At 46.3% G+C, this 14,729-nt stretch overlaps 1 protein-coding gene across 8 annotated transcripts in view; it reads right to left on the reverse strand.

Moving 5' to 3' along the window:
* The window catches only part of LOC144609897 (ras-GEF domain-containing family member 1A-like), a 203,909-nt gene that overhangs the window by 22,483 nt on the left and 166,697 nt on the right, over positions 1–14,729 (reverse strand). For 7 of the 8 annotated variants that reach the window (XM_078428283.1, XM_078428281.1, XM_078428284.1 and 4 more), the window contains 2 exons: positions 2,805–2,984; positions 1,935–2,054 (listed from right to left, as the gene is read on the reverse strand). In XM_078428283.1, the coding sequence (XP_078284409.1) occupies positions 1,935–2,054; positions 2,805–2,984 (300 nt within the window). Of the gene's footprint in view, positions 1–1,934; positions 2,055–2,804; positions 2,985–9,801; positions 10,032–14,729 lie in introns of those variants that run through there. The other variant, XM_078428285.1, reaches the window with a different exon arrangement.

A 14,729-nucleotide genomic window follows, 5' to 3' on the forward strand; every position in this document is an offset into this window, starting at 1 on the left:
TCTACAGCCCCAGAGTAGAAGCAATGAAGGATCCTCAGAGACACTCTGAATTTCCTCAGCTGTCTAAGGTGGTAAAGGCGCTGCTTTGCCTTACCCACCAGTGCGGCAATGTGCGTTGCCCATGTCAGATCCTCTTTGATGTGGACTCCCAAGTATTTAAAACTGCTCACCCTATCCACAGTAGAAAGTGTGGAAGCCATCTGTCCCTTACCATGGCTGCTTGTGGAAGCCTGCTGTGCATAAATCAGCAGCAGCGTGCCCTGCTTTGCAACCGTGGTCTCATCCCAAAGTTCTTCATTTGGGATGCTGAAAGGCGCAACAGAAATGCGAGTGTTTTTATGCATGCTGCCGGGATACTGGTGACACAAACAAATGACTCACAGCCATCTGCCAGAGGCAGGCTCGAATCTAACCCGAGAACTGTAAAAACTCCCTTCTGTTCCCAGTGGAGCTCGTCCATATTTCGCAGGGACATTGTTCAAACCACGTTTCAGTCTCACAGATTATCCCCAGTGAGCGGCTTCATCAGAACTGACAGCTTTCACACTTGGAGCTGCCGACACAGGCGTTTCCAGCCCCTGTCACAGACACATTTCAAATCTTCCTCGCACGCCCCTGTCATCAAGCCTGTGCACACCACAGCCTCTTTAGTTATCATTCGTTTTCCGAGCGTTAATTGTTTCAGCAAGGAAAGAGGAACTTGGATTTTTTTAAGAAGCCACATCGGCGTACTAATGCCCGTGTATCCCGGCCACTCCCACTTCTCCCCTCTCCGTGGGGCTAAAGGTACAGAAGTGTGAAAACGCACAGCTCCAGATTCAGGGACAGTTTCTTCCCAGCTGTTATCAGGCAATTGAATCATAGAAAGCAGGTGCAGGAGGAGGCCATTTGGCCCTTCGAGCCAGCACCGCCATTCATTGTGATCAGGCTGATCATCCACAATCAGTAACCTGTGCCTGCCTTCTCCCCATATCCCTTGATTCCACTAGCCCCTAGAGCTCTATCTAACTCTCTTTTAAAATCATCCTACCACAACCAGAGAACAGTCCTGAACTGCTGTCTAACTAACTGTGCCTTGGTACACGTGACAATAAACTAAAGTAAATGCTGACCCTGGGCATTCCAAGTAAACATCCCTAGTGGGTGGAGGGTGCGGGGTGGGGTGGGTGGGGTGGGGGGGGGAAGAAGAGTCAATTTACTTCAGTTACATATGTTACATTCTCTGTTACCCTCCTAATGGTCCTAAAGATCTGCCATATAGGACCACTACACTCCATGTCAATTGAAGGTATCTTCACCATGGTCTAAAGACAAAGTGCTGGGGAATGCAGTGGATCGGGCAGCAACTGTGGAGGGAATGAATAGGCGAGGTTTCGGTTCAGGACCCATCTTTAGTCGGATAAATGCTAAGTAAACGTCGCCCATCTATTCCTTCCACAGATGCTGCCTGGACCACTGAGTTACTCCAGCACTTTTTGCTTTGCTCAAGATTCCAGCATCTATAGTTCGTCACGTCTTCATAATGTTGATGGGTCAGAAGTCCTGGGATTTAGTCCCAGTGCAGATAGAGAGCCAGCGTTATATTTGCAGGTCTGGATGATGCAGGACTTGGAGCGGTACTGGAAGGTGGTGATGTGCCCTTGTGCCAGCTGACTTTGCTCTCCCAGGCAGCAGGGGGCAGAGTTTCGGGAGGTGTTATCAATGAGCTTCAGCTGTACATTCTGTAAACAGTAACATTGTGCTATGTCGCACCAGTGGCAGAGCAGGTAATACATGGGACAGTTGAAGATGGGTTTCACCTGATATTTTGGGTGACAACTTGAAGGGCTTGCTGCCTGCCCTGCTGAGTTACTCCAGCATTGTGTGTCTATCTTGCCCCTGACAAACCTAAATGCACAGCCTGAAGGGCAACGATGGCATTCTCAGCTTCGTACCTTATCTGCCTCCGATCCAGTCTCCAGCTGCTTGGTGCAAATCTGCCCGACTCGTGCCAGCAACTCCTGAGGGTGGATGAAGACACGCGAACTCAGGAGGAAGGTGAAGATGTATGTCCGCTGTGCAGAAGAGAGGGGAACAGATAAACGTTCATTCACTCTGTGGCCCTGAACTTACAGTCACTTAACTCAAAACGTCACAAGCAGGATTATAACAGGTGTGCAAACCCATGGTAAATAATGTGGATAAAATACTAAAATTAAAATAGAGTCAGATAGCATGGATGGGGATTGTTCAGCCCATCAAGTCCACGCCAACCACCAAACTCCTAACTACACTCATCTCAATTTAATGTTTCCCACACTCCCATCAAACCTCCCAGATTCAAACACTTCGGACAAACTAACCAACCATCACGCATCTCTTTGGGAAATGGGATGAAATTGGAGCAACAGGAGCAAAAACGTGCAAACTCCACACAGACAGCACCCAAGATCAGGCTTGTACATGGGCCAAAGAAACTGCATTTAAAGACTCCTCAACCTGAAACATTAACTTGGTTTCTCTTCCCACAGATGACCTGCTAAAGGTTTCCAGTATTTCCTGTTTTTATTTCAGATTTTCAGCTTCTGCAGAATTCTGATTTTAGTGTGTCCCCCCCCCCTCCCAGAGAAAAGGACTTTACTGGGCAAGACCATCCATTTCTCATCCATAATATTACCCATGTTCAACTCAAACACTGCTAGGAAGATTCATTTCTAACAAGGCCAACAAAAAAACCAAAGTCCTGATCTAAATCTTCTGAGTTAAATTAACAGAACCTCTTCTTGGTGAAGGAGTGAGGGAAATGACCTGTGCAGAATACTCACATCAGGATAGTAATCCACCGTGGGTACCAAGTGCTCTATCAGTGCCTCGAGGGATCCTGAGATCAGACTGCCGTCCTGGTATACTGGGTCTCCACACTTCTCCTGCATGTCTGGCTGCACATGACTGCCACAGCTGGTGCCAAGCATGCTTGGGAAGATTGGTGTTTGGGGCATAGTTTCCTGAAACAAGAAAGAGAACGCGTTAGCAACTCAGACCTGCCACACTTCTCATTTCATCGTGACATTCCTTCCTTTCTGAAGCATCTCTCATGAATTGGGGAAGTGCCAAAGGGCTGAACGGTGCTGTACGTTGAAGTGAAGAAGTGATGCTCGGCAGCCTATTCGTATACAGCCAGCTCCCACAGATAATAACCAAGTATGTTCAGTATGGAATAGTAAGGGAATCTGGCAGACAGTCTGTACACAACAAGCTCTTACCGATAATGGCCCAGATAATGGCCACCATATTTTTTGCCATTCTCTCCTGGCTGGGACAGTAATGACCTGTGTTTTTCTACCACCATCAATATCCCTAGTTCTTCACCAGCAGACACCTAGTGGAGTGCAGGTGTTATTATTCCTTTCCTACTTAGGTCATCCTAACACCCGAGTCTCTGCCTTTGATACTTCCTTCACTCTCTACCAACTCTTGTTTGCTGGTCAAGCTTTTAGCGCTTGCTGTTTAGTTTTTAGTTTAGTTTAGAGATACAGCGCAGAAACAGGCCCTTTGCCCACCAAGTCCACACCGACCGGTGATCCTCGCACATTAATACTATCCTACACACACAAGGGACAATTTTTTACACATACACCAAGCCAATTAACCTACAAACCTGTTCGTCTTTGGAGTGTGGGAGGAAACCATAAAATCTTGGAGAAAACCCACGCAGTCACGGGGAGAAGGTACAAACTCCATACAGACAGCACCCATAGTCGGGATAGAACCCGTGTATCTGGCGTTGCAAACTCTGTACAGCAGCAACTCTACCGCTAGGCCACCATGCTGCCCGTAAATAGACTATCCATTATCTAAAATGACAATTCAATGGACTGGAAACAAAATAAGGCAGACTGATTGTTTAGGTGCAATGGAGAATGAGTCCTTGCATCATTTGTTGATCCAATGGCTTTTAGATAGGCAGATGGATATGCAGGGAATCACGCGAGGGCAAAGGAGATTAGTTTAACCTGGCATCATGTTCCGCATGGACATTGTGGGCCGAAGGGCCTGTTCCTCTGTTGTACTGTTCTGTCTTCTACATTTAGACAGTAGGTAACTGGGGAGGGAACCTCATTGGATTTATAAAACAGAAAAAGTACAATCTTGTAAAGAAAACAAGCCAGAAACAACATCATCCAAAGCATTAGATTCAGTCAGGCAAGCCGACCATTCCCAACATTTAGTTTTGTTTTAATATTTCCAGCAGTTTGTGGTTGTGTTTTATTTTTCTCAAAACCAAGCAGGTTATCTGGCTGTTTATCTCACTGCTGTTGTGGGATCTTGCTCTGTAAATGCGTCATTATTTTCCTGCATCATTGCTGTGGCCAGGCTTGGGAAAAGATTTGGAAAAGCACTGGCATGTCCCAAAATTCCGAAGGGAAAGACAAGTCTGTTCTTTTCACAGAAAATACGCAGAGTAGCAGAGCACCCCTGTCTGGATAAAGGAGGACAAGTCCTGTTTGGATAACAAATGCTTCCCAAGCCACTCCCAGGTCCCTGTTTATCAGCCTGGATTAACCCCTGCATTGTGTGCTCTGCGCGGCAGGATGCAAGCCCCACTACCAAAACACAGCAGTGGTCAGGACCAACACAGGGCAGGTTAAAGAAAACAATCTCAGATACAGAGGCAGGAACCCTGACCTCATTAATGCTGCTTCCTGATCCCTGGTCCAGTGCTGAGAAAAAAAGTTTTAAAGTCCCTGGAAAATCTTAAAGGCACAGGCTAACTCCCAGTTAACAATGAGGTTTGAAAACCTTCCTAAACAAAGCTTGCTACCCGAATGGGGCTCCCCCTTGTGGATAAGAAAGCTTCATTTCCTGGCCAAAGTCCAAGTGCCTTACCTGGGACTGACTTTGAGCCCAGGTAGGGCGTGGACTTAACATCTGAGCGTGCGATTCCTTGCCTGGATCGATACTCCAACACGGCCTGTGGACTTTAACATCAAGGAGCTCGCAGTCTCGGGTTGAGACCGGTCGGGAGTTATAACTGTATGGCAAATGACATTCCTCGCATGTTGCAAAACATACTTGGCTAATAAAGTATGATTGTGATTGTCAGATGTGAACCATTGCAGAGGGAGCAGAATCCCTCCTGATTTTGGGGACTGTTTAGGTCCCTTACAACGGAAAGATGTTGGACAGCCATGAGTAAAGGGTGAGATTAACTGGACAGCACATTCAGAGCACTGGAGCACAGTGACACAGCTGGTAGAGTTGCTGCCTCACAGTGACAGAGACCTGGGTTCGATCCTGACCTCGGGTGCTACCGGTGTGGAGTTTGTACATTCTCCCTGTAACTGCGTGGGCTTACTCCGGATGCTCCGGTTTCCTTCCAGATCCCAAAGGTGCAAGGTGTTTTTAGATTAATGTAGCTCTGTAAATTGCCCCGAATGTGCACGGGAGTGGGTGAGAAAGTGGGAAAACATAGAACTAATGTGAACGAGTGATCGATGGTCAGTCTGGGCTTGGTAGGCCCGAAGGACCTGTTTCCATGCTGTATCTTGCAATCAATCAACAGAGAACCTCCACAGGTGAGTGGTCTCCAGTCCGATTGTCAGGGAGGAGACAAGTGTTAAGGACTGTGCCGTGGGTGACATCTCACATCCAAAGACGTACAGGTTTGTAGGTTAATTGGCTTGGTAAATGTAAAAATTGTCCCTAGTGGGTATAGGATAGTTTTAATGTGCAGGGATGGCTGTTCGGCGTGGACCCGGTGGGCCGAAAGGGCCTGTTTCCGCGCTGTATCTCTAAACTGAAAACTAAAGTTCAGGTAGGTTGATGGCCAATGACTGAAATTTGAAATTTCTTTGCCTCTCTGTGACAGTGTTTCCACCAGAGTTATTGTTTGCTCCAATCAGAATTTAATTTTGGATTATCTGGATGTATCAGGGCTCAACAAGAACATACCACCCCAATTCCAAAGCACAATGAGTATGCACTGAACACAGATGCCTGGAAACAAAACTGTACAATGTTATTGTACAAACATGTTTATGAGAACACTGCCTTCTCCAACTTTCCCTCCGTATTGTGACTGTGGAAAGATTGACATTCCATCATGGCTGTGTCTAAATCGTCAGACAACAGCACTGCAGGAGAACTTTCACCAAATTGACAGCAGCAGTTTCAGAAGCCAAACTCACCAACAGAAACACTCTCATCCATCTTTTCTTACAACACAGAACAAGGCCATTTGGCCCATCAGGTCTTGGCCAGTCTCAAAGCAATCCTGTCCTTCCCATTCCCCCCACTAATTTCCCCATGACCGATCCTCTCTCACACCCTTCAACTGCCTCTGATTCTCCTATCAGCCACTTACAACTGGGGGCTAATTTACAGTGGCCAATTAACCCACTGATACTGTGAGATGTAGAAGGAAACCAGGGGGCCCATTTGATCACAGGGAGAATGTGCAAACTTCACACATACAGTGCGGGAAGTCAGCATTGAACCTGAGTCACTAGAGAACTCTCTATATTGACTCTGTGTTGCCCAGAAAATGTTTGCCATTCACTAAAATGCTCACACTTTTCTAAAAAGAATTGGTGAACAATGATATCAAACCTTTTGTTTGTTGGGGAAAAGTCAAGTCCATTTGATTAGCGGCCTGGTGGTGTAATGGTAGAGTTGCTACCTCACAGCGCCAGAGACCCAGGTTTGATCCTGACTATGGGTGCTATCTGTACAGATTTTGGACGTACTCCCTGTGACCACGTGGGTTTTCTCCGGGTACTCTGATTTTCTCCCACACTCCAAAGACGTACAGGTTTGTAGGTTCATTTGCTTTGATAAACTTGTAAATTGCCCCTAGTGTGTGTGGGATAGTGCTGGTGTGCAGGGATCGCTGGTCAGCGCGGACATGGTGGGCCGAAGGGCCTGTTTCCACGATGTATCTCTAAACTAAACTAAACTAAAAACCCAAGACTGAAGTCAGAGCTGTCAGTGAAGAGGGACAAGGAGGGGCTAAACCGCTCGTCAGCTGACAAAGCAGCAACAACGGCCACCCTCAGGATAATGATTGGCTCCAAGTCTTGCAGTGAACGAAGGGAGCAAACCAAAAGGAAAATAGTTGGATCATTCCTGAAGCATCTATTGACCAATACAGGAAGAGACAGAGTGCCTGATTCACATTCCAGCAAGTTGCTCACAGCTCATCAAACATCTTGTGAATGCACCGCGTTAAAAATACACAACTATCTCACTTCATCTTGGCCAAGTTGGGGATACGGCTGTAGGGAACGACATGTACATGCTTAGAGTGTAGGCAGCCTGTTCCAGAGGCGATGGAACTACAATGCACCTGGAGCTCTGTAACCCTTGCAGCTTGTCTACACATCAATCTAGGGTGGGAGGGTGTGCAGAATGGGGTTTTGGAGTCACTCAGCGGGTCAGGCAGCATCTGTAGAAGGAGTGGCCAGGCCCTCTAAAGTGTCCCGGAATCAAATTACTGCAGATACTGGAAGTCTGAACTAGAATAGAGAACGCTGGAAATAATCAGAAGACCAGGCAGCCAGAGGACTGAGTGCCAGTGTTGGCATGCTTGGGCTTTAACTCGCCTCTGTCGATTTCGATTCAAAATCCACGCACAGAATCTGGATCGCCACTCCTGCTCCATTGTTGAACCTGAGCTCGGATCACACCTTACCCCTCCATATCTCTAGTCTCCCTCTCCCCGACTCTGTCTGAAGAAAGGTCTTGACCCGAAACGTCACCCATTCGTTCTCTCAAAGAGATGCTACCTGTCCCGCTGAGTTACTCCAGCATTTTGTGTCTATCTCGGACCTGATCTGATGTTTTCCTTCCATCAGATCAGTGGATCTAAGTTCCAAGTGGGATCCGTGTTCCCAGTTTGGTACTACAATTCCATAAAGATGCCGATGGGTGATCTGTGAAGTTCCTGTTACACTATGAGGGTACTGACACTCAACACAACTTTGCTAACAACTCACACAGTCTGCTGGTGACCACACTACTCTCTGAGCACAATCCAGGAGCCACGCTCTTTACATTACAACGATGGGCGCATTCCCCTCACTTGGATGGAAAGTTCTTCGGGGCAAACCAAGGATGTGATTAGCACCTTAAACGCACATCTTTTGGAGCAGTGCATGGTACAATTACAGTACTTGTTTACTCTATGTCGTGTTGTTACTTGCGAGCAAAGCACCAAGGCAAATTCCTTGTATGCATACATACTTGGCTAATAAAATTTATTCAATTCAATTCAATTCAATTTTGTCCCGACATCAGATTAACTCCAAGTGTGATCTGCATTCCTAGTTTGGTACTAAAATTATATAAAGGTGGAGGTCTGTAATCTGTGAAGCAGTCAGCTGATGATCTGAGTAAACAGTTACTGAAGCTCACAGCAGGCACCAGTTCAAGTACAGCTGTAACATGGCAAAGCAATACAAGCCACTGACCCTGTTACCCGATCAGTACTGAGGGGAACAGGGGCTTGTGTACACACACAAGACGTCAGCACCAAGTTAAATATAGGGCAAGAATCAACAGTCATACCCTTTGAAAGGCCAGTGTAGGCTCTGTTGTTAGGCACAGTTGTTATGTAGCAGATTATGTGATGTATAGCAGGATTCACAGACAATAACCACAGTAAGAAGCCAGTTACTTTGTTTTAGTTTCCAGAACTAAGTACTAGCAGCAACATCAGGCTAGGCTGCCCCAATCTTCCTTAGATTCTGCCACTGGATCTTCTACATCCACCTCAGTTTAATGTCCCAGTGGGAAGATGACACCTCTGACAGTGCTGAGCTCCCCCAGCATTGTAATGGATGATTAGTTTGGATCAACATGTCTTTACGCTGATATAGGTTTCGCAGGCTCTCCCCGGCACATCTTTGCACCGTACGTAGAGGGAGTTGGAACGGAGACAGACTGTACTGTACGGGAGAAGAAGGCTGGAAAAGACCCATCCCCATCCCCATCCACCCAGTGTTTATTCAGGAGTTAGCAGCGGGGAAGCACAAAATAAACAAGTCCCGCTTCAACCAGTGAACGACACACAGTTTCACGAATTAGCACGGCTCTGAGCTTTGTGTATCAGGAGGCAATGCACCTGTTTTGCAACCTGTCCAAGTTCACTCTCTGTGTTAAAACCAAGTCTCTTTACCAAGGGAGAGACCGATGCACCCTTCCCTGTCTGTACAAGTGCACTGACTACACAGGTCTAGAGGGTGGGGAATGTTTACTGTACACATGTAGGAGCTGGTACAAAGGAACACAGAAACCAAAGGAGGGATGTATACCACAGACACAAACATTAGTGCTGAGGAAAAGACGGGATAGAAACATAGACATAGAAACATAGAAAATAGGTGCAGGAGTAGGCCATTCAGCCCTTCGAGCCTGCACCGCCATTCAATATGATCATGGCTGATCATCCAGCTCAGTAACCTGTACCTGCCTTCTCTCCATACCCCCCTGATCCCTTTAGCCACAAGGGCCACATCTAACTCCCTCTTAAATATTGCCAATGAACTGGCCTCAACTACCCTCTGTGGCAGAGAATTCCACAGACTCACCACTCTCTGTGTGAAGAATCTGTTGTATAAGAAAATAACTACAGATGCTGGTACAAATCGAAGGTATTTATTCACAGAAATGCTGGAGTAACTCAGCAGGTCAGGCAGCAAGACCTGACCTGCTGAGTTACTCCAGCATTTTGTGGATAGAATCTGTTTATCAGAAGTTTGAACACTTCAACTTAAAGAACATCTGAAAGAGCCTTACACTGAATGAAATAAAACGAGGACTTACCCTCATCCTTTGCAGTGGCAGGTCTGTCTGTCTCTCTCTCTGCGTGGCTCAGTCAGATACTGAACAAGCCGGGCTCAGGGAGCCACAGATCAAGTGAATCGAACTTCCCCAAATGAAATTCCCCGCTGGGGTTACCCGGCCCGTCTATCTCTCTCTCTGGATGCACCGACTGTGTGTGAGTGAGTGTGTGATCAGCTCAGACTTTGTCAATAAGACTTTAGCCCGTCCCACTCTTATTTCCCCCTCTCTACTGCCTCCTTTGCAAAGTAACCGACCCAACAGTACTTCACTGAGAAGGATCATGTTCTATAGCACCTCCCAGAGAGCAGGCAGCAGCCAGAACTGAACACCCACGGTAGGGACAGTCTCAAAATCCCCCTGGTTATAAACAGCGTAGGAAAATCCTTGACTCATTGTCAGTACACACAGTAGCACTTCTCCTTTTTGAAGCTTCACTTACCAACCCAGGAAATTTCCCGGAATAATAAGTCAAACTGAAAATAGGCTTCCCTCCCTAACTCTCCTGGTAGCTCTTTTCTCCTTTAAAACATTTATTGGACCATATCATAGACACAAAAAGCTGGAGTAACTCAGCGGGTCAGGCAGCATCTCTGGAGATTTATTCACAAAATGCTGGAGTACCTCAGCAGGTCAGGCAGCATCTCTGGAGAAATGGAATAGGTGACGTTTCGGGTCGAGACTCTTCTTCGGATTACCCTTTTCTCCAGAGATGCTGCCTGACCCGCCGAGTTACTCCAGCTTTTTGTGTCTATCTTTAGTTTAAACCAGCATCTGCAGTTCCTTCCTACATATATTGGACCCTTTCTCTTTGGCCAAACTTTTGGCCATCTTTTCTGGTGCAGCTTTGGCTTAGTATTTTAATGTGTTATCACATAACCAATTGCTACGAGGAAACATTTTGCTCTGTTAAAGCTGCTGCACGAATGGATATTTCTCTTGTACGCTCTCCCCGTGACCTGCGTGAGTTTTCTCCGGGTGCTCCGGATTTCCTCCCACACTCCAAAGACTTACAGGTTTGTAGGTGGTTATTTAGCTTGTAAATGTAAATCAGTCTGAAGAAGGGTCTCGACCCTAAACGTCACCCATTCCTTCTCTCCTAAGATGCTGCCTGACCTGCTGAGTTACTCCAGGATTTTGTGATACCTTAAATTATCCCTAATCTATATAGGATTGTGTAAGTGTGCAAGGGTCACTGGTCAGCACGGACTCAGTGGGCCAAAGAACCTGTTTCCATGTTGTAGTGCTAAACTAAACGAAACTAAACTAAGATGTGAACATTCCCTCAGTGACTCCAGGTGCCCAGGTCACCATTCCACTGGCTCCCCCTCACCCATATCTGCAACTACAGGCACGGTGGGCAAAGAGGCCTTCTATAGTGCTGCACCAGCCCATGATTCAAACAAGCCGCCAGCAAAAAGACATCCCACTTTACCTACCTCACGCACTCTTTATGGGATCATCCTGCACAAAAGGACTGCCTAAACAGCATCAAAGCAATTATATGGCAATTATATGAGGAACATCCGGATAGAATCTGTTTAAGAGAAGTTTGAACACTTCAACTAAAGAAAATTCGAAAGAGCCTTACACTGATATTTGAACATCAAATGATTCTACAACAGAGATTTGTGCCAACAAATTGTGGACACAGTCAAGACCATCGCACAAACCAACCTCCCTTCTATTGATGCCATTTATACCACACTGCCTCGGCAAGGCCAGCAGCATAATCAAGGAAGGGTCACACCTTGGCCACTTCCTCTTCTCCCCTCTCCCATCTGGCAAAAGGTGTGATTCCAGATTCAGGGACAGTTTCTTCCCAGCTGTTATCAGGCAACTGAATCATCCTACCACAACCAGAGAGCAGTGCTGAGCTACTATCTACCTCATTGGTGACCCGCGGACTATCCTTGTTCGGACTTTGTTGGCTTTACCTTGCACTGAAGGTTATTCCCTTATCATGTATCTGTACACGGTAAATAGCTCCATCGTAATCACGTATTGTCTTTCCGTCGACTGGATAGCACGCAACAAAAGGTTTTTCACTGTACCTCGGTGCACGTGACAATAAACTTAACTGAAACTGAAACAATGTTGTTGAATGCACAATGGCTGTTCTGCCTAGGAGCTAGGATAGACTCGACAGGCCAAACAGCCTATGGTGCAACATTCTGCAAGGATTGAGCACCTTTGACAGTGCAGTTCTCCTGGACCAATGACACCCTTCTGTGTATTAACGTTCCTGGGCTGGACCTGAAGTGACATCGAGGCAAACTGAGGCATTGATGAAACTTGAGGGGCATCAAAATGAGGTCATCAGATACAACAAACCTGCAAACTGCCCTCATTAACTAAATACAAATCAGCAAATTCTCTTGCAAAGCACAGGAAGTGGATGCCTTACTGAACTTGCACAAGTGTAACTGTTAGTCTAATTGGGTATGACATGTTATTGGATTAGGCCAATTAATCTTTCCATTATGTAAATTTAATAAAGAAATCTAAATGTGCCCGCCAAGCTTTGAGGCATGTTTAGTCAAAGGGTCAGCTACCCTGTATGCAGGCAGGAGCAATCTGGGGGGAAACAGAATTGAATAAAGCACTTTATGTTCTCCACTTTAAGCCTGGAATTTCGAGCATATTTTGGACTGGGGTTCTGCAAAAGAACTCTGACAGTGAAAGGAAGATTGCTGATAATACCACACAGAGTTGGGAAAGAAAGTGGAAGCCCACATATTTCAAATTTCACTGATTGGACAACAGTGCATTTTGTAAATCTGGCCGATTTTGTGAATGGCGTTTTATTGAGGGAGGGTGAACTTATCTAAATGCTGCTTTGCCATAACATGCCGTATACCTTGGAGTGCAATGGATTTAAGTATTAACAACTGCAGAACAACATTAATAATAGCCCAGTCCTATCCTGCAACACCCAGTGTTTGACATCATCATTTCTTGGAACAATTTACACAGAAATTACAGTATGTTACGCCAGAGCACAAAAACATCTGAACTTAAATGCAGCCTTAAAAAAATGAAAAATATGAGGAGCAGTTAGTAATTCAGCCCTCTGGGCATGCTCCACCCGGTAATTAGATCGAGCATGGTCCACTTTCCTGCCTGATCCTAAAACCCTCCATTCCCTTCCAACCTCTGACCATCAACTGACCATTCATGGTCCTCTGGGGCAGCAGAATTGGACAATTTATCATCTCCTAAGTGAAGAGACGTTTCAGCTCCGACCTAAGTGGCCAAACTTGTGGAACCAAAACACTCCAGCTGTGAGATACAGCTTCTCAGCATTTACTCTGTGAAGTCCTCCTCTGTTGAGATTAATGAATCGTGCACATCATTATACTGCCTAATGACTTTAAGCTTCTTAATGCGTCTACTTTCAGCTTGCTTCTTGATGCTTTAAAGAGGTAAATTCCTATCTCTAACACTCCGGAATTGGAAACGTTCCTTGGAGATTCACACACAGCCCGCAGATTGAGAAGCATCGCAATCAATGAAAAAGCCTTCCAAGTGCTCAGGGATGCCGTTGTTCCTGGTATCCCTGCCACCCAGGATGATTGAGGGCGATCACTTAAAGACGTCACTCAGCTAGCCTGGGCGAATTGCGACGCTGTGTGTAGCACGGTGGTGCAGCTAACAGAACTGCTGCTCCAATAACACAGGTTCAATTCTGATTTCTGGTGCCGTCTGTGTGGACTTTGCACAATCTCCAATGTAAGAGTGTCCGTTTATCCAGCGCTCTGGTCTCCTCCCACATCCCAAAGATGTGCGTGTTAGTAGTTCAACTGGCTGCTGCAAATTACCCCCGATGTGTAGATGAGTGGTAAGGTCCAGGGGGAGGTGTTGGAAATGTGGGTGGCATAAAATGGGGTAGGATACAAAATGGGTGTTGATGGTTTGCGCAGACTTGATGGGCGGAAGGGCCTGTCTCTGAGCTGGGCTGGTGTTACGGCCCTCTGCCATTCCTCCCTTCCTCTCTTTTCAAGATTTATGAAGACCTGAAGCTGATTGCAGGAACTACTCTGTGGGGCAGGGTTCATGAATCTGCCCGTGGGCTTGCTGGATGCAAAGAGGGAAAGTAGACAAAAATGGGTTGCTGAGCACTTAAAAGAGAGACGCTTTATCAGGAAATTTAGATAAAAATTCTTCCTGTGCGGTCTTTGCACAGGATGGAAATGTGGCCTGCTCGGATTAGATTGGAAAGTCAAGGCATCTCCTGCATCCACCTGCCTTTCCTCCACTACACCCACCAACACCAAACAAACAAACTCTAAACATACAACAGCACAGCAACGGGTTCTCAGCCAACGATGTTTGTGGCGGAAATTATGTCCAGATAAACCAATCTCATCTGCCTGCATGTGATCCATATTCCTCCATTCCCTGCTCCTCTCTAAAAGCTTCTTAAATGCTGCCATTATATCTGTCTCCACTACCGCCCCTGGCAGCGTATTCCAGGCACCCAGCACCCTATGTATAAAATAACTTGTCCCACGCATTCACTTTAAACTTTGTCCCTTTCACTTTAAAGCTATGTCATCTAGTTTAAATTTTCAGTTTGGTTTTAGAGATACAGCGTGGAAACAGGGCCTTTGGCCCACTGAGTCCATGCCAACCAGTGATTACCCGTACACTAGTTCTATTCTACACACGAAGGACAATTTACAGAAGCCAATTAACCTACAAATCTGCACTTCTTTTGAATGTAGGTGGAAACCGGAGCATCCGGATAAAACCCACGCGGTCACAGGGAGAACGTACAAACTCCATACAGACAACTCCTGTGGTCAGGATCAAACCCGGTTCTCTGGCGTTGTAAGGCAGCAACTGTGCCACCTTACCACCCTTAAGTCTTTGACATTTCCATCTTGGTAAAAAAGTTCTGACTGTCT

This window comes from Rhinoraja longicauda, chromosome 35, assembly GCF_053455715.1.
Source record: "Rhinoraja longicauda isolate Sanriku21f chromosome 35, sRhiLon1.1, whole genome shotgun sequence".
NCBI lineage: Eukaryota > Metazoa > Chordata > Chondrichthyes > Rajiformes > Arhynchobatidae > Rhinoraja > Rhinoraja longicauda.